The sequence below is a fragment of the Carlito syrichta genome, unplaced genomic scaffold (genome assembly GCF_000164805.1).
Source record: "Carlito syrichta isolate Samal-C Ts95f unplaced genomic scaffold, Tarsius_syrichta-2.0.1 Scaffold311134, whole genome shotgun sequence".
In the NCBI taxonomy this organism is placed as follows: Eukaryota; Metazoa; Chordata; class Mammalia; order Primates; family Tarsiidae; genus Carlito; species Carlito syrichta.
This window is the reverse complement of record NW_007255230.1, coordinates 113302-132676: the sequence shown is the minus strand read 5'-3', so window position 1 is coordinate 132676 and position 19375 is coordinate 113302. Positions and strand designations below refer to the sequence as shown.

General features: G+C 42.5%; 1 protein-coding gene across 1 annotated transcript in view; it reads right to left on the bottom strand.

Annotated features, from left to right (window-relative positions):
• The window catches only part of CLCN1 (chloride voltage-gated channel 1), a 34300-nt gene that overhangs the window by 9068 nt on the left and 5857 nt on the right, over positions 1-19375 (bottom strand). Inside the window, exons 6-16 of the mRNA XM_008068522.1 lie at positions 18545-18622; positions 17424-17502; positions 12201-12326; positions 11801-11885; positions 11467-11568; positions 10429-10513; positions 10000-10149; positions 5258-5327; positions 4967-5077; positions 3191-3404; positions 2826-2959 (exon numbers count right to left, since the gene is read on the bottom strand). Of these exons, the coding sequence (XP_008066713.1) occupies positions 2826-2959; positions 3191-3404; positions 4967-5077; positions 5258-5327; positions 10000-10149; positions 10429-10513; positions 11467-11568; positions 11801-11885; positions 12201-12326; positions 17424-17502; positions 18545-18622 (1234 nt within the window). The remainder of the gene's footprint in view (positions 1-2825; positions 2960-3190; positions 3405-4966; positions 5078-5257; positions 5328-9999; positions 10150-10428; positions 10514-11466; positions 11569-11800; positions 11886-12200; positions 12327-17423; positions 17503-18544; positions 18623-19375) is intronic.

Here is a 19375-nt window from a genome sequence, read left to right as displayed (position 1 = left end):
AAAAAAAAAAAAAAAAAAGGGAAACAAGGAAATTCTGTCCTTTGCAGTTGGTGTGTTGTCGCTTAAAGAACTTGAGTCATCTAGGCTAATAAATGCAATGCCTACCTTTCCTGTGTAGGTCTTTTATATGATAATAGAAATTCTGCTATTATTCTCGTAATTAACATTTTCATTAAGTTTTAAAGTCATGAAATTGCAGCAGTGTTGTGGAGATAAATGTTACTGTTGGGTCTCAGTCATTATTATGAAAACCTTGCACCTTGTTGGCTGTATCCCTGCTCCAATAAAGAGCCACTGCTTTAGAAAGTATCTGCGATTTGCCGGGTGTGGTGACTCACACCTGCAATCCCAGCAGTTTGGGAGGTGCAAGTGAGAGGATTGCCTGAGCCCATGGGTTTGAGACAAGCCTGGGCAACATGGCAAGACCTCGTCTCCACAATAAATTTTTTTCTTTTTTTTTTTGCTAGGTGTGGTGGCACACATCTGCAGTTCCAGCTACTTGGAAGGCTGAAGCAGAAGGATCGCCTGAGCCCAGCAAGTTGGGGCTGTGGTGGCTGTGAGCATGCCACTGCACTCCAGCCTGGGTGACAAAGTGAGACTCTGATTAAAAAAACAAAAACAAGTATCTGCAATTCGGAGAAATATTTGAACTAATCTGAAAAATCTGGATACTCTGATTATCTCAAATCAGAACTAACGATATTAATGGTTCCAAATGGCCTACATGATTTTTCTCTGTTAACATTGATTCAAATTCCAGGTAAATATTTATTTAGCATCTAGTAGATACCTATAGCAATGCACACTGGGAATATAGGATTTATGTCTCTACTTGTAAGGAATACCCAATATAGTGAGGAAGACAAGCCATAAATATATACATCACGATAATAAATAATGCAAAGCAGGATGAAGTGTCAAAGGTGGGCAGAAAGGATGGTGAAGGCAGAGAAACGTGAAATCACCATTTTCTAAAACCCTCCATATGAAACAGTTTCGTCTCGTAAGTTGGGCATTAAAAAATAGGGATGGGGCCAGGCTCAGTGGCTCAGCCTGTAATCCCGCGCCTCTGGGAGGCTGAGGTGAGTGAATTGCCTGAGCCCGCGGGTTCGAGACCCACCTGGGCAGCGAGACCTTATCTCTACAATAAATCAAAAAATCAGCCGGGCGTGGTAGTACGTGCCTGTAATTCCGGCTACTCGGAAGGCTGAGGCGGAAGGATCGCCGGAGCCCAGCAGGTCGAGGCTGCGGTGGCCGGGAGCGGCCACTGCACTCCAGTCTGGGTGACAGAGTGAGACTCCAGCCCAAAAAAAAAAAAAAAAAAATAGGTATGATGGCCAGGCACAGAGGCTCAAGCCTGTAATCCCAGCACTTTGAGAGGCCAAGGCAAGAGGATTGCTGAACTCTTGGGTTCGATACCAGTCTGGGCAACTTGATGAGACCTCATCTCTACAATAAATCAAAAAATAAGCCAGGCGTAGTAGTGCATACCTGTAGTTTCAGTTACTTGAAAGGCTGAGGTGGAAGGATCGCCTGAGCCCAGCAGGTGGAGGCTGTGGTGGGCATGAGTGTGCCACTACACTCCAGCCTAGGTGGCAGAGTGAGACTCTGACTCAAAAAAAAAAAAAAAAAAAATAGAGATGGTCAGGTGTTGTGGCTCAGACCTATAGCACTAGCACTTTGGGGTGCTGAGGTAGGAGGATTGCTTGAGGCCAGGAGTTCAAGACTAGCCTGAACAACATAGCAAGACTCCATTTCTACAAAAATAAAAATTATCTGGACATTATAGTACAAGCCTGTGATACTAGCTACTGGGGAGGCTGATGCAAGAGGATCGCTTGAGCCCAGGAGGTCAAGGCTTCAGTGAGCTATTATCACAGCACTGCACTCTAGCTTGGGTGACAGAACAAGACCCTATCTAGTTAAACAGTAAAGAGAACCCTATAGGGAGTAGTGGGATTTACAGTTGATCCTCATTATTCATGGATTCTCTATTTGTAAATTTATTAAAATATGTGTGTAATTCCAAATCAATATTAGAGGTGTTTTCACTGTAACGCACAGAGCAACAGAGAATATGAGTTGCCCAATGCCCATGTTCCCAGCTGAGTTTGAACAAAGCAGTGCTCTGTCTTCTTGTTTCAGTTTTCACACTATAAACACATGTTCTTTTTGTAGTCTGTGTAATTTGTGCTTTTGCATTTTTGTGCTCCATGTTAGGAATTTTGCTGTTGAAAATGGTTCCCAAGTATAATGCTGAAGTGCTGTCTAGAGCTCCTAAGCACAAGAAGGCTGTGATATACCTTACTGAGAAAATATATTGTTATGTACACTTTGTTCAGACCTGAGTTATTGTGCTGTTACTTGTGAGTACAATGTTAATGAATCAGTAATACCTATTAACTAAGAAACACACATAAAACAAGGTCATGTATCGATCAGTTGGTGAAAATGTTAAGGACAGAGGCTCACAGGAACCTAGCTCTGTATTTCTCCTAGGAGCAACTGTTCAGTACAGTATTCAGTATTCAGTATTCAGTAACTCAGAGTTCCTGGCAACTCTGTAGAACATTATGATCATGAATAATGAGAATCGACTGTATTTCTTCAACTGGATTTTTAACTGTCCTTTTGTGCATGTGCTTTGGCCTTATTTTTCCTTCTTTGAGGATAATCATATTCCCTAAAGAGCACAGGCTGGTACTTCCATAGCAGATTGGATAGCCCCTAAAGACAAGGCCCCCCAACACAGGGCCTTTTTTACCTCTATGTGACCTTTGTTCAGGTCACTAGCTCAGGAGACTACTTTCTTCCTTCCCACTGACCTTTTGAATCAACCAGTGGTAAAGTCTTGACTGTGGTGGTCTGCAGCAGGGTTTGCAACTCCCCATATGTGCAAGAAGCTGAAACAAACTTCACCTCACGTACCATGATGTCCTCAACAAAGATGGTAAATTTGCTATAAAGGGAGAAAGCATGATGGGTTAGCCCTACCATACATCTAGCCTCTTCTGTCCCTTCCATTCCTCCCATGAGATCTGTCATACAGTCACTCACAATATTTATTAAGTACATGGGGATATAAAAATAATTAAAAACAGTGGTTCCAAATGTTGACCCTAAGCTCAGTCTCAACCTCAGACCCCCATCCCCCAGCAGCTCTGAACTAATTTCAGCTAGTGCCCCTGACCTGAGCTGGTTCCAACCAAGGTCAGGCAAGTAGGGTAGCTTCTTGACCTGGATGATGCTGTCATAGAGGGAGGGCTGCAGACTCTGAGCCACCATGTTGGCCAAGATAACAGCCACCATCATGGGTAGGATGTGAGCGATCTGACCCGTTAATTCGAAGCAAATCACAGCTGTGGAGACTGTGTGGGACACGGCACCAGTCAGTGCTGCTGCTCCTAGAATGACACAGGAATATACCTGTGGGTTAGGGCTGCTGTTCTTAGCATGGAGGGAACATGGGGACGGGATGGGAATGACATGGGATGGGAGACACGACCCTCTGGTCAGTGCCAGCACTCCTGAGATAATGATTTGCCAAGAATAAGGGCTAGAATGCTGAACTCTTAAAAAGCATCATTTTTATCTCATTCTATAACACAAAATTCTAAGTCACAAAATATTGTGTGCACGAGAACTTTCATTTATAACATGAAGATAGTGATATCCCAGTCTTCCTTGCTTTTAAAAGTTCAGATCATTCCTGACTGGGCATTTAAAACCCAGTTATGACATTTTACCTTGGGCTTCAGGTGTTTATGCCAATAATTAGTGAGTGAATAGAGTGAAACCCAAGAATCATGCTGTACACTTGGAGCAATGAGAACTGTGCCAGATCCTATCCTATTTTCAACTGCATGAGTAGAGATTAATTCTTCTGGAATCCCATGCTCTCAGTTATAAGTGCAAGGGATCATTAAATGACTTCTAAGGCCCTTGCAGATCTACAGGTTATGATTCTGTAAGTTCCCTGAAGATGGAATCTGTCTTGCTTATTTTTGGTTGTTTTCCCACCAACCAAAATAATCCCTTGTGCATTAAATATGTGTGTTATCTAAATATGGAAGACCTAGCCTGTGGGGAAAATGTTGGAGAAGGCATGCATAAAAATGTAACAGGAAAAAGTCACAAAAGGGAACTACAGGGAGGAATGACAATAGGGAATATTGTGTACAACATACTTCAGAACATAAACGATCATAGGACATGTCTACTAGTGCACCAGAGAAGATGGGAAGGGATACCTGAGAGGCATGAAGATGGGCAATAAGAGTGGATGACTTTTATTGATGAAAGAGGCTTTTGTAAATAACTATGATGGGGAGGAGGATACTGTGTGAGCTAGAAAGCTGGTCAGTGCTTCTCTATCTAGCAGAGGCATGGCTTTAGATGTTATGAAATTTTGGTGAAGAGAAGGAGGGAGGAGGAATAATAATCCTGGGATTATATTGGTGTTTGGCATCACTCTATCCTGGAAGTCATTTTAGAATAAAGAAATTAAGGTTCAGGAAGACATCTAACTTGCTCCATGGTCATTCAGGTCACAAGTGGCTGGGGTAAGTCTAGAGCCATGTTTCTTAGCTCTTAGTCCCCATCAATAGTAGCACATCTCAGGTTGAGTATCTGAGCAACTCACCTGCATTGCTTGTTCCATGATATTTAGGAAGGAATGACAAAACCTTACCAAACATCCAGACACAATTCCAGGTCTTTTCATCTTTATGATCTGATTTAAGCTCCATAATCCCTTTTCCACATGGGGAAACTAAGGCTCACAGAAATTCAACAAGAGCTCATGAGAATCAGAGCCAGGAGTTTGTTTTCTGAATAAAAGTTGAACTAAATAGTATTCAATTAAAACTATACTGAGTAGCCTGGAATGAAGATGCTGTGGGAGAGTTTGAGTGTAGAGATTTGGGGCACTCAATGTTTGATTACAGGGGGTGGGAATGTGTCTCACCAATTACTGCATAGCCCCCAGGTAGGATCTTGTAGATGATATCATCAAATAAGATACCATCAGGGAATAGCATGGCCATGATCTCTCCTACCAGCCTTCCAAATGCAGCTCCTAGAAGGAAGATAAAAGGAGGGAAGATGTCAGAAGATCCAAGTTCTTCATCCCCTATGTTTTCAAAGCCAATGTCTTCTTGAGCGCAAAGACCAAATGCAAACCCCCAGTACCCAGGTCTTTCTTTATTTTTCCTGTACCTTAGACTTTAGCTGTCAGTGAGATCCCATTAGAACTTACCTAGCACAAACACAGGCATGAAGCCTCCACAGGGTATGGGCATTGTGGTAGCCACGATGGACATCCAGAACTGGGATAAAAAAGAAGCATCAGAATATCGTCTCAACTCTGCCAACATAAACACACACACCCAACTCCCTTTCCACTGTTCTCCTTCCTGCAGGATCCTGAGATAGCTAATCCTTCTGGAAACCACCTTATCTATCAACCTTCCTCCAGAACCCCAAACCATAACTCTCTCAGTCTAAGAGATCACCAAAGACAACCCTATTAAGAAAGTTCCTCAGCTGGGCTCGGTGGGTCAGCCTGTAATCCCGCGCCTTTGGGAGGCTGAGGTGAGTGGATTGCCTGAGCCAGTGGGTTCGAGACCCACCTGGGCAACTTGGCGAGACCTCATTTCTACAATAAATCAAAATTAGCTGGGCGTGGTAGCGTGCGCCTGTAATTCCAGCTACTCGGAAGGCTGAGGCGGAAGGGTCGCCGGAGTCCAGCAAGTCGAGGCTGCGGTGGCCCGGAGCGGCCACTGCACTCCAGTCTGGGTGACAGAGTGAGACTCCAACTCAAAAAAAAGAAAACCAAAAAAAAAAAAAAGAAAGTTCCTCCATCTGGATAATCCAAACCTCTCCTACCTTGAGTGACTAAATTTGCCCTTTGGCAATCTAAGTGTACTCTCCTTCACTGTTTCTAGTCCACTGTACCCATTTAATCCAGAAAGTTCACCACAGCTAAGTAGCCTGAAACTTCTGAAGCTGGACGATATTGTTTCCTAGTCAGGTTATGTTTCCAAAAAGGAACTCTGATTCTAGTTGGCAGACACCTTAAAATTTTAGTCTTATTGTGTGATTAGTTTAGCTTCAGTAAGATCATTTACAGAACCACTTATATGATGAACCACACAGGGGAATCTGGAAGGAAGACTGCCCTTACTGAACCATTTGGTCTGACATCAAATCACCTTACATAAGGATCAAAAATTAGATCAGTCCTGTCTCTACTGGAAGGGCAAAATTGATAAGTCAGCCAATATCATAGCAAAGATTTCCAAGGCCAACTTTGAAAGGCAGAATTCCAATAAAAATTGGGTCAATTTAGGCAAAAACAAGATGTACATTCTGAGGGAAAGAGTGTAAAAAAAAAAAAGAGAGAGAGAGAGAAATAAAATGGAAAAAGTGTTTTTTCCATTCTAAAAATCCGTAAAAGAAATATAAGTTTGAGATGCAATATATAAACTAAGCAACAGGTTTGTGTCTCACTTTCAAAAATAAGTAAGCCAATTTTAGAAAAGTACTTCAAAATAATTAGGTGCAAGGTGGCAGCAGCTAAGGGTCAGAACAAACTGCCAGGATTAAGGTATTCACAATTTGAAAACTGCACTTTAAACTAATGAGAAATACATTTCTTAATTTTCTGAACCTTAGAAAGAATTCCCCTCAGCCAGGGCTGACCTCGGGATAGTTACAAAGACTCTGAGAAAGCTGCATCCCAGAAGCTCTGAGATGAGGCAAAACATATATACTCCTTCATGTCAGAATATAATTACTTAAAGCAGTGAACTGCAAAGGTAAATGTGAAAAATGAAGAAAATATAGGTGGAGGATTCCCTGAGGAGAGAGAGTGTATCTTGTTGTCTCTGTCTTCTCTCTCCTCTAGCATAGTACTCAATAAAGGTAGGTAGGATATAGACAAGGAAGTAGGCATATAGGAAAGAAGGAAAGAATCAAGATAGACTGATCAAATAGTATTCACACAAATCAGAAAAAGCTTCTCAGAACTAGTATTTGCTAAAACACCTAACGGTAATGCTCACCCAGGAAAACTTATTTAAAATACAGATGACCAGACCCCACTGGAAGCTACAAGATCAGTCCCTCTAGACAGGGCTCTAGGCACATGTAGTTTAAGCTTCTTGAGTGATGCTGACATTTAACAATTGAGACCCCTTCAACTATCCTGTACCATCAAGGACATAGAGCCATAAGGCGTTTTGTTGGCTCAGGTTAATCTGAAATCTCTGGTAATTCAGACAATAGGTGACCGATGGATCTGATTTCAGAGGTTAAACTTTAGATATCCCCTAAGACATGTGTAAGAATAGTGTCAGGATCAGAAGGCATTAGCGTTATCAACTTCTATAGCACAAAGTATGACACTGGAGATACGCAAACACAAAATAAAAGATCTGGAAATGATGTGGAACACAAATAATTTCCAGGAGTTTAAACACTCAATTCTAGAGAACTGGGAAACTAAGGACCTATTATTACAGATTCCACTATATTTAGTCCCATTGTCATAGATTCCACTTATTCCTTTACAGGAAGCAGTGACATGAAGATCAGGCAAAAAAAATTCTACAGAGCCTTAGGCTGTGCTGAGAATTTAATGCTGCTAGTTATCAATGTTAGACTTATTAAAAAGGACCTGAGAAATTGAAATTATATTCATACTCATTGTAAAAGCTCTTGAGTTATAATACTTTCCATGTCTTGAGATTGAGGAAGACGAGTTTCCCTCATAAATAATATAAACGAGCTCAACTGAGAACATTTCTTGCCTGTGCTGATACTGCCAGAAGACCCCATAACTAAATTTCAAATTAGACTGTGGAAAAATAGTCTTAGTCACTTTTGTATTTCAATTTGGGTATGCATCCTATTTCCTACACTATGACAAAAATAAGGATATGGTTAGGTGTTCAATGATTAGAAGTTGAAATGCTGGGAAGCAGCGATTAGGAAATATGATGGATTTGTAGCAGGGAATGGTTTAACTTTATAAATATCATAGGGTATTATAGGGCTGCTATAAACTGTTGGGCTTGAAATATAACCCAGGAAATGTGTGGGGGTTTTTTCTGATATACTTATGATGTAAATATTACCAAGGACATATCCAGTGGGAAATTAATAATAGTGACTCCTTTATAGGAGTAGATTTCTCAAAATAAGCTTGAATTTGTAAAGTGGAATCCAAGTGTATACTTGGAAATCTAAAAATAAGTCGATTTCTCAAAATAAGCTTGAATTTGTAAAGTGGAATCCAGGTGTATACTTGGAAATCTGGAGAGGTGGGATGAGGTACAAGGGAAATACTGAAAATTATACAATATTTTGTTTCTACAAAAGTTTTCGAAAATCTTAACATTTTAAAAGTATATGTAATTCCAAAGTTACCATAAAGCTCGGTCTTGAAGAATATCAGAAAAACATAGTTATCATTATTGGACAATAAATTCTGAGATCCATCAAAACTTGAACTTGGTTAATATAGATGGTTTGTATATTCTACATCTAATTATGGGAAGTTGGGATTTATAAATTAGAGAAGATGGACTCTATAATAAAAATCCAAAAATCAAATCCCTAATAAGACATGATAAAAATGTTAAGTCTTTTGAAGGAAGACATCTTAAAAAGGATTGAAGTAATAAAGTGGGTATGCAAAATAGGAATGTATAGACCCAAGCAACCCATTTAGAGTGGGACATGGAAAAGCTTTCACAAATACAGCTTCCATGAGCCCGTAGCAAACCCTGAGAGTATAAGTTAGAGTTGAAATCTGGTGTATCAAGAATCTTGTATCTCTAATCATGATCATTAGCAAGTACATTCAATGAACAGAAAAAAAAACCCAGAAGATTGAAAATTTTTTTTCAATTGCAAAAGTAAGATTAGCCAAAGATCAATGATCAAGTATTATGTATGTGGCACATAGTAACTGCTTAACAACATTTATTGAATAAATGAATAAATAAACCCAGGGTAACTATCAAAATGTAAATATAATTTAGTGATTCATATCCTGAGAAAATGTAGATTCATAAAATGTATAATAAATAAGTTAATAGCAAAGTTAATATTCAAAAGCTTGAAAGTTATATGGACAGACTTATAAATGAGAACCCTAATATACAGAAGAAAATGTTGGATTATTTTTACTATTAGTAAAAAGGCAATCATCAAAAAAAAGGACAAAAAGAGATCATTAGCAATTGTAATAGATGTCACAACTGGGGAGGAAATAAAAATATCTTTGTGTAAGGCAGCAATTGAGAAGTCTATAAATACGTGACCCTTCATGGGGTGATATGAGAAAGAGCTAATGTAAAAGAGATCAGCTTTTGTTTCCTAATTGAAACTAGAAGAGAATGGTACGAGAATGGCAAAAATTCTCACTGTCTCACTACCTAAATAGAGAATAATAACATTTATAAAAACTATTTATAGTCACTAATAAAACAGATTTAAATGTTTTATCCCTTTTGAAACTCTAGAAAAGAGATTATTCACAAGACTAGGAAAAAATGGAAGTGCAAATCACCTAAAACAATGAATTGACAGATACATGCAGAATGAAGCACCTAATTATTTAATATGCAGGAGGGACTTGGTTAATTAATTCAAGGTTTTTGCACAGTTATCCATGAGGCTAAACTCTATCTTGTTCCTTTTTGCTTGGTAATTGTGATGGCTTAATAATTTAACAAGTAATAGGGTTAAATAATTAGAAGGGTTAAATAACTATACCAAACACCACTAAGTTGACATAAACAAAGCAATTAACCCAGATCTTGGTTCACTTCTACAGATGAGCAAGTTACATTATGGTTTCCAAATGATTTCTTTGTGGGTTGGACAAAGGCCAAATGAAGCTCTACCCCTTCCTGCCCAATGCTGAACCCTGGGTTCCCAGAATGAAAGTAAATAGAGGATTAGGGGCATCAGTAGTATGGGGAGCAGTACCTTCATGATAAAGAAGAGAAGGATGATGATGACAACGTTGACCCGGGGGTGAATCCACACAGCTGACCGGCCCAGACTCTCAGGGTCCCCTGTATGTTTCACCCATGTATTGTTGTCAAACAGAGTACTGATGGCCTCACGGGGCATCAGCTGGGAGAGAAAGAAGCAGAAGGAGCAGGTTCTCCACGGATGTACTCTGCTCCCTTTGTTTAGAGAACTGGTTCCCCAGTCTCATTATTCAAGGGTCCCTTTTGCCCTTTTTGGGGGGAAGAACCTAGAGATTCTACCTTGGGCAAAACTACTTGTGCTCTGAAGCCCGGTGGACTTAGGAGCTGTTTCCTCTTTTCTATGTGGCCCAGATCCTGGCTTAGTAACCTAGTCATGTTCTCAGTAACCTGACCCCCACCCTCAGACTCCCCTAGAGCTGACCTCTCCAGCCATGAATTGACCCATTCCTGGTGGAAAGGTGAGTGAGGCGATGACAAAGGTAACAATTCCAGGATACAGCAGGCGGCTGAAAAAGAAACAGAGTTAACCCTCCCCCTAATTTAGCCAGCCCATAGTGAATACCACACTGAACTATGGCGGTGGTCCCTGATAGTATCAGTTCTTTTTTTTTTTTTTTGAGTTGGAGTCTCACTCTGTCGTCCAGGCCAGAGTGCAGTAGCATGCTTACGGCCACTGCTGCCTCAAACTGCTGGGCTCAGGTGATCCTTCCATCTCAGTCTTTCAAGCAGCTGAAACCACAAGTGTCCACCACTACGCCTGGCTAATTTTTTGATTTATTGTAGAGACAAGGTCTCGCCAAGTTGCCCAAGCTGTTCTCAAACCCCCGGGCTCAGGCAATTCTCTCACCTCTGCCTCCCAAAGTGCTGGGATTACAGACTTGAGCTACCACACCCGGCCTCGTCTCAATTCTTTAAACAGATATCACTCTTTTCGCAAAGAAAGAATTTTTTTTTTTTTTTTTTTTGAGTTGGAGTCTCACTCTGTCTGTCGCCCAGACTGGAGTGCAGTGGCCGCTCCCGGCCACCACAGCCTCGACCTGCTGGGGCTCCAGCGATCCTTCCGCCTCAGCCTTCCAAGTAGCTGGAACCACAGGTACATGCTACCACACCTGGCTAATTTTTTATTTATTGTAGAGAAGAGGTCTCACCAAGTTGCCCGGGCAGGTCTTGAACCCGCAGGCTCAGGCAATCCACTCACCTCAGCTTCCCAAGGTGCAGGATTACAGGCTGAGCCACCGAGCCAGCTTCCTGGTTGTTTTTGGTTTTTTTTTTGAAAGAAAGAATCTTAAAAGGGGAGACCACATAACTCAGTCCCTATCTGCAATATCAGAGTTTCCTAATATTCTAATAAAGGCCACCTAGAGGCATTCAATGCCTTTCACAAAGGTTTAAAAAAGAGAGGAACTCTTGGCACAACCAGAGAGTAAATGGGTAGGGCAAAAGAAGGGCAGTGACTCACTGCTTAGCAAGAAACTGGCTGAGGGCCTTGTGCTTTCGGACTCCAAGCATGACTTGGCGATGCAGATACACAAACACAGCTCCCAGGAACCCACAGCAAATCCTGAGGGTGTAATATAGAGTTGGAACTTACAGACATAAAACTCTCATCCCTTGGATAGAGTCACTGCATGGAAACAAATCACCGGGCTTCCGCCTTTCCTTTTTACCCACCTCCCCCCAGTAATTTGCCCTACCCACACCCACCCCACCTTCTTTCCAGCTTGGGTCCCTTCCAATCCATAATCTCACCCCACTCCCTGTTCGCCACACCCGGAGCAGGTAACCCCACTGACCCGATGACTGCAAAGGCTGGGAGTTCCTGCAGGTCAAAGGGGAAATCCATTCGGAAATTGGTTCTGAACAGAGCAGTGATGGTGACTATGGGATGGAAAGGCAAGGATTACTGTGGGAGCCTCACAGAAGCACAGGGAGACAGAGGTCATCTGTTTTAAGAACGAATTATTTCCTTTCTCCAAGTCCAATTTCTCCTCTTCTATTTAATTTCCTTTTTACTATGCACATTCTCCCATGGTTGTACTCCCCTATTCCATGACTATATCCTTATCCTACACCCTCCGGCCTAAGTCCCATTCCCCAGATAATGCCTTTTCTGAATTGGCCCACAGACCTTCCCTCTACGCCCTGTTACTAGCATCTCTCTTTCACATGACCTCCACCCCAGCCCCCTATTACCAGCATCCTTGTTCCACACTGCCAGCACGCGGAACACAAAGGCACTGAATGTGGCTGCAAAGAATCCTCTCCAGTAGTTTCGAACGGCGAAGTACGTAGAGGTGACCTCGATGCTAAATAGCACTCCTGTGGGGCCAGGGAAATGGAATCAGGTGCACACAAAAGTGAGGGCACTCTCCCACATTCCCCACGCCTGGTTCTGAGGAGCTTCTACTGAAATCTGAATCTGGGCAGACACAGTAGTGGCAAGCAATTTCTTGAAGTGCCATACGAGAAACCACACACCCGCTCGAATTTATTTTTACTTTTGCGAGCCAGGGATATGGTTCAAGAAGACACAGAGAAGATGGAAAATTAAATGGGCCCTCAGCCCCACAAACATGAGTATCAAGTCACTGTGCCCTCTCCATCCTTCAGAATGTAGGGTTGAATAGGGTTCACAACTGTCTGATATTCAGAGACTTAAAAGTAATGAAAAGGAAATTGCAGAAAAGTTTAAAAAGAGAAAGCTTCCCGACAGAGTGGGTGCTCAGCAGAATTGCCAAGCAGAGATCAGGGTTTATAGAAACTCCCCTTAATATCTCTTAATATCCCTTTCTAGAGTGTATACCCCCGGGGTATACACTCCGTATACCCTGGGGCAACATTATAAGGAATGAATAAGAGAAATAGGAGGAAGTTTTGTAAGAGTTGACAATATTCAATATTTCAAGAAAAGAAAGCAAAGGAATTATACAAAGTATTTTAAAACATATACATTAAAAATCTGATTTAAAAAAACTAAATCAAAGGGAAAAACCAAAAGGCTAAAAGAAAATAAAAACAATCATGCTTAGGAAAGGCGGGTGAGGTAAACACAAAGCTCAGTAGTCTTAAGCAGTACTGCTTCTGAGAGTCGGCGCTGGAGCAGAAAACAAGGGGGCAGAGATCTACAGGATAAGAACTAGGGTTGGTGGGGACAAAGGAAGAACAAAAGGAGGGCATAAAAAGCAACGTTCAAGAGATGCAAAGAAAAAAGATCCTTAAATGTATTAAGCACAGGAGGTTGGACTTTGATTAGATGCAAAGTAAAAATTGATTACAAAACTACCTAAAACCGAGCTAAGCCTCATCTTTATCAAAAACGAGTAAGGAAAACCAGGGAAATACAGCATGTAATTCGTTGAATGGAGATGCGGCCTGGCCTCAAGAAACCACAACTAAACGGGCTGGTCTCTCTTCTCTCCACGAGAACAGTTGCCTGCCTATGCTCCTTCTCCTGCTCCTCTTCAAGCAGGATCTCACATCCTAGTCATTGTCTTCTCCCTCTTCCCTATTCAAGAGCCGATATCTCTTGAATCTCTCAGGACCTCTACCTTCGCTTGTATAGGTGGCTGTCAATTACAGCGAGTCATTCGAGCCAAGTGGATGGTGGCCCAACGGTTACGCCCTCATGGAGCAGCTGCTATATTTTGGCAGAGGACGTCTGTGGTCAGTTCCAAGTCACCTTGTCTGAGAAGTCATCTCCTATCCTCCTCTTCAGGTAGAAACCTTCATGCTGTGCTCTCAGAATTTGGGGCTACTAGAGCACTTAGCACTTTCTGATCCAGTTATTTGTTTACATGTCTGAGTTCCCCCTAGGGCTAAAAATTCCTTGGAAACCAGAACCTTGCAACAGTGCCTGGAACATACTCAGGGTTTACTGCCTATTCTAGGGGTGAGCAGGAGAGAAGAGGAAAAGATAAGAGGAAGAAAGAGAAGAGAGAAGAGAATGGATGGAATTTCAGAAAGTGGAGCATGGCAATGGGCAATCTGGGGCAGACAGAGCCCTTCTGCCCTGCTCTTCCCCTTACACCAGGTAAGGCAGCTCTGCCCTTGGGACCTAAAAGAAGGATTTGACACAGCAGGAATCAGGTGGAGTGAGTTTCTCTTCTTTTCTTCACCAGTGACAAAAGTATTACCAGGTTTGATTTGCCTGGGTGTAAACTATCCGATTTATGAATATTTTACAATGATTTCTTTCCCACACTGTGGTTCTGGGACACTTTCCCTAGCAGTCTGTCACTGTATGCTCCAGAATGAGAGCTAATTTTAATATTAGCCTGAGCCAAACATAAAATGTGCTGCTAGAAGGAAACAAAGCATTAAAAACACAAACAGCGTTTGGAAACTCTCTCATTCCTTAAGTTTTGGAACATTGCTCTCTTCTCTCACTCTGGATTCCATCTCTCTCTTCTCTGCCACGCCTGTGCCTCTGCCCGACCCAGGGCTTTGTTCTTGGTCTCCTATTTTTGCTACTCACAGGCACACTTTCTCTCTCAGTTTCATGTATACTCCTGGCATCAATTGCACCTAATGCTACCCATTAGCAAAGCTATGCTTTCCACTCCACTTCCTGAAATTCAGACTGCCCACTTGATATCACCTGAATAGGCCACAGGAACTTAAAACTCAATATGCTCCAAGCGAAATCTATCAACTCCCCCAAGACCTGTTTCACTTCCCACATTTCCAGTCTTGGTTACTGACACGCTACACACCCAATTGCCACGTAGGACGCCTGCATGTTAGCCTAGATTCTTCTTTCTCTCTTATTCCTCACAGTATCACATAAAATTAACCAACAGACTGCATCAATTTTACTTTTTATTGTTCACATATATCATTCTCTTCTCTATCTCTTCTGTCTCTGCCCAGTCAGTCTCTTATCACCTAGCATCAGAGTTATGACAATCGTCTTCTTGTTAATCTTAGATTAATCCTGCTAATCCCAGGCCAATTCTATCCTGTGCATATCTGCCAAAGGGATTGGGTGAACATTCAAAGCTGAACATGTCACTTCCTTGTTCAAAATTCTGTCATGGCTTTACTTCACCCTTGACAGTATTTCCTGAAATCAGTTTTGTGAGATACAACAAATCCCATGAGGTAGTCCCTGCAAAAAGGGTTCTGTGGGATATGCTCCATGAGAGACACATTTTGGATATTCACACTGCATGCCAGCACATCAAACTTCTGATAACTTTTCAGCTTATCAGATAACTTTGTCTATTACAAAAACAGGTAGTTTTCTTAACCAAACATGTTCTAATTGATTTTACCTTAGAACCATTTTTACACATTACACTTGGGCAAATCCTAGCCTAGAGAATGAAATCTACATTCTCATGCCTGGCCTGTGAGGCCTTCATAATTAAGCCCCATTTACCTGTCCAGTTTAATTTCCTGTTATTCCTTCCTCCACGTCCCTAGTGGTACTCACCTACCGTAAGTAAAATTCCCAGATCTTGACTTTGCAATGATGCTTCTTCTGTCCAGAACACCCCAACCTCGCTGTCTTCCTTGCAAGTTCCTACTTATCACTTAAGCCTCATATCAAATACTACCTCTTTTGTGAAGCTTCATGGTTCCCTACCCTGTTTCCCTTAGCAGAAGTTTCCCACTGCACTTTGCTCAGGTTGCTACTGAGACACTCTTCGAGTGGGCTGGGATGATCTGTTTGCCTGCCTGTCTACCCTGTAACCACGAGCACCCTAAGCATGCAAAAGCCAGCACAGGACCTGGCCCATAACAAAAGCAAAGTGCTTGTTGTTTTAGTAGAATATTGAATTCTATTTCTCTCATTAAGAGGTGACTATGTAGTGAATAAGTTATTTTAATACTATTTTCTTCTTTCAGAATTATTCAATATTCATAACAAATTAATCAAGTAATGCCACCTGCATACACATTTATCATTTACTACTTAACACCAATGACCCAAACATGGCACATTAACTTTAAAGTGCTTAACAATTTCTGTGTCAAGAGCAATGTTGTTTTTTTTCTGTAACTTTCCTATGGCTTCTACCTTTTCCATTCGTGACACAGGACCAAGAAGAACCTTACTGATTCATCTCAGAAAATCCAGTTTTATAACCAAAAAATGCAAATTTTTTCACTTTAAAATAATCTGACTGATTAAAAACAAAACAAGACAAAATTCTTTCTGTTTAAAAATATTCTTTAGACTTTGTGGATGTGGAAGTCTAAAGAGTAAATAAAGGCAAAGCTGGGTATAAACATAAGTGTGAATGTTTAACACGTGTTGAAATTCAAACACACTATCCTTCTCTGATAGGGACTAATGACTCGAATGACTCGAGCTGACGACAGACGTGCAAACAGAATGCCAGCATGCTTCGGCATGGTGTTAGCAGAAGTTAGCATGGTGCGTTTTCATTGACTTTAAACTCTTAACCATATATCATTTCTGAGCCAAGTCATTTTAGCTACCTGCAAGACTCTATAAAAAGACTAATTTCATTTTCATAATTTCCAACAGCAGGCCATTTAAGAAGCATATGCCATTCCTGCAATTTTGTTTCTTCGGTTGTCAACTTGGCATCCTTTTTGTCACCAATGTGTCCAATGCATGATCCATATAATCCCGATCCTGTTAATCTGGCTACAATTGATTTTGATGATACAACTATTTTCTCTGCCCATGTTCATTTGTTAGTTATCCACAATAAGGAAAACAGTCTGGAAGATTACTGTTTGCCTTATATGTATAGAAAGAGCTAAACTGAACTTTAAATTGCTACCAAGGAGCAATTATTCTTTAAAACTTCAAGCATGGAGTGCAATGGAATGATCATGGCTCACAACAGCCTCGACCTCCTAGGCTCAGGTGATTCTTCCACCTCAGCTTCTTGAGTAGCTGGGACTATAAGCACACGACACCATGCCCAGCTAATAACTTCTCATTTAAAGCTTACCATTAATCTAAATAAGGCCCACCTAAACTCTCAGGTTCTTAATAAAAACTACAAAATATAGATCTTCCCTTGAAGAAGGAAGTTCATAGCAACGGCCATTATGAGATATAATCAGTGCAGAGCAAAAAATAACCAACAATACAAATAGCTTTTAATATAAATAGGGGAACCACAAGGCTGGCTTGGTTTTCATTCCTGGCTCTGCAACTACTAACAGAATAACCTTGCTCAAGTCACTCACCTTCTCTGTAATTCAGTTATTTCCTCTCCCTCCTCTCTAATATCTGTCTTAGACAGCTTTTGCAGGAATGAATGTAACGTTCTTCGATCATCGCCAGGTACATCACAAGTGCTCGACTAGAAGTTAGCCATTCTTGTTATAATAAGTAACCTGGTAATGCCAGCACTTGTGGATGCCGACTAAAACTGCTTTGGAAGCCAGGCCAGGAAAGGGGACTGATATGGAAAGGGGTCAATCACTTGCCTCCAAGTGGTGTTCCAAAACAACAGCCAACTCCTACAGCACAGCCCACCGTCAGGATATCAGTGTAATAGTATGGCTGCTACTGGGGGAGAGACAGACAGAGAGACAGGTGGAGGAGAGGGAAGGGGGGCAGATAGAGGGCAGGAGAACAAGCAGGGATAGGGAGTAAAGCAGGGTGAGAGGCCTAAGCCACAGGGAGGCATTGTGGTCCTATTACCCCCTGTGATTCCCAGGCCAAGAGAAATTCAGTGAGTTTGGCAAACAGGAAGTGACCTCATAGCACAAGGTCAAAAGTAGAAAATGAAGTAAGAGTCAGGCAAAAATATGTCAGGCAGGGAAATTGACAAATGAGGACCAGAGAAGGGCTGCAGATGGGGACATTCTTGGTAAGAAGTGGCAGTAGCAAAAGAGACTGCAAGGACTTCAGAAGGCAGGACCAATAAAGCCTACATGAAGCAACAACCAATCTCAAAAGAACACAAAGCCCTTCGGTGGAACAATACAAGTGTCTGGAGCCCACAGGCTGTGATCCATGGTCACTTCCTGGATGCCCACCCCAAAGCTTGTGGCAGCCTCCCAAATCCCCTTTCCATATCTTGCTCAGGCAACTGGGGTAGGGAGGAAGTGAAACTTGCCTCCAACAGGGGCTGCAAAGCAGCATCCCACGCCCACTGCGCAGGCCGACACCAGGAGATCAAGCTGCCCAGGCACGGTCTGCAACAGAGAAGCACGCGGGACAAGGAGGGCGGAGAGCTGGGGCAGGTGGGCAGCACATAAGGAAGATGGGGTGGAGGATCCGGAGCTACAAATTGGCAGGGGCAGCACAGGACGGAAACATGGAGGGAAATCGACACAGAGTGGACGCCGTGGACTAGCAGAGGTAGCATGGGAACAGACCATAGGCCAGGCCACCATGTCGGGACAAAGATCAAGAAGGGGTGGGCATTAGGAGGCCAGGCACAGGCTAAACAGAGGCACTTTGTGGCTGGAGAAGGGAGCATGGATTAGTGCGATGCCCCTTCAGCACCATGGCCAGCCCAGAGCAGAGGCAGCCCTCCGGACACCCTGACACACAGCTGATTCCTTCTCCCAAGTGGCCCCGCCTCATTTCTCAACCTTACCTCATACACCCCACAGAACATGGACATGAATTTGCTGAGGACGGCAGCACAGATGCTGGCAATGTGGACGAAAGGGCCCTGGGAGAGAAAGACGGCGAGGGGTCAGGAGCCAGAGGCCCCAGGTGGAGGCTTTGTGGCACTTGTTAAACTAATACTCCCTGCTCCAAGTTCCACAAATACAGAAGTAAGAGATGTCCTCTCCTCACGGAGCTTCGTCCCAGAGAGGAGGGAGAGGAGAGATCAGATAATGCCAAGGGCTATGAAGAAAATCAGAGTGAGGAAGGAGACAGACAGGGTGAAAGAGGGTGGGAGGGGTGTGTATTTAGAGAAGGGGGCCTGCAGACGATAACAATTGAGTAGTATCTTGAATGAAGTGAGGGAGTGAGTCACATGGGCATCAGGAGGAAGAATGTTCCAGGCTGAGGGAACAGCATGTGCAGGAGCCCTCAAGGGGAACCAGCACTGAGTGAATGAGGATCAGGAGGAAAGTCTTGGAAACCAAACACAGGGGAGCAGGGGCAGGAACCTGGAGTGACAGGAGGACTCAGAGCCTCGGGTTCTTGGAGGCCATAATAAGAAGTTCAGATTTTATTTGAAGTGGTATGGAGAACCATGAAGGAACCATGAAGAAGTTCTTGACCAGAGGTCAGACATGACTGGTTCTAATTTTTTTTTTTTTTTTTTTTGGTCAGGGTTTTACTTTGTTTCTCAGGCTGGAGTACAGTGGTACAATCACAGCTCATTGCAGCCTTTACCTCCTGTGCTCAGACAATCCTTCTGCCTCAGCCTTCTAAGTGTTTGGGACTACAGGAGTTCACCACCATGCTTGGG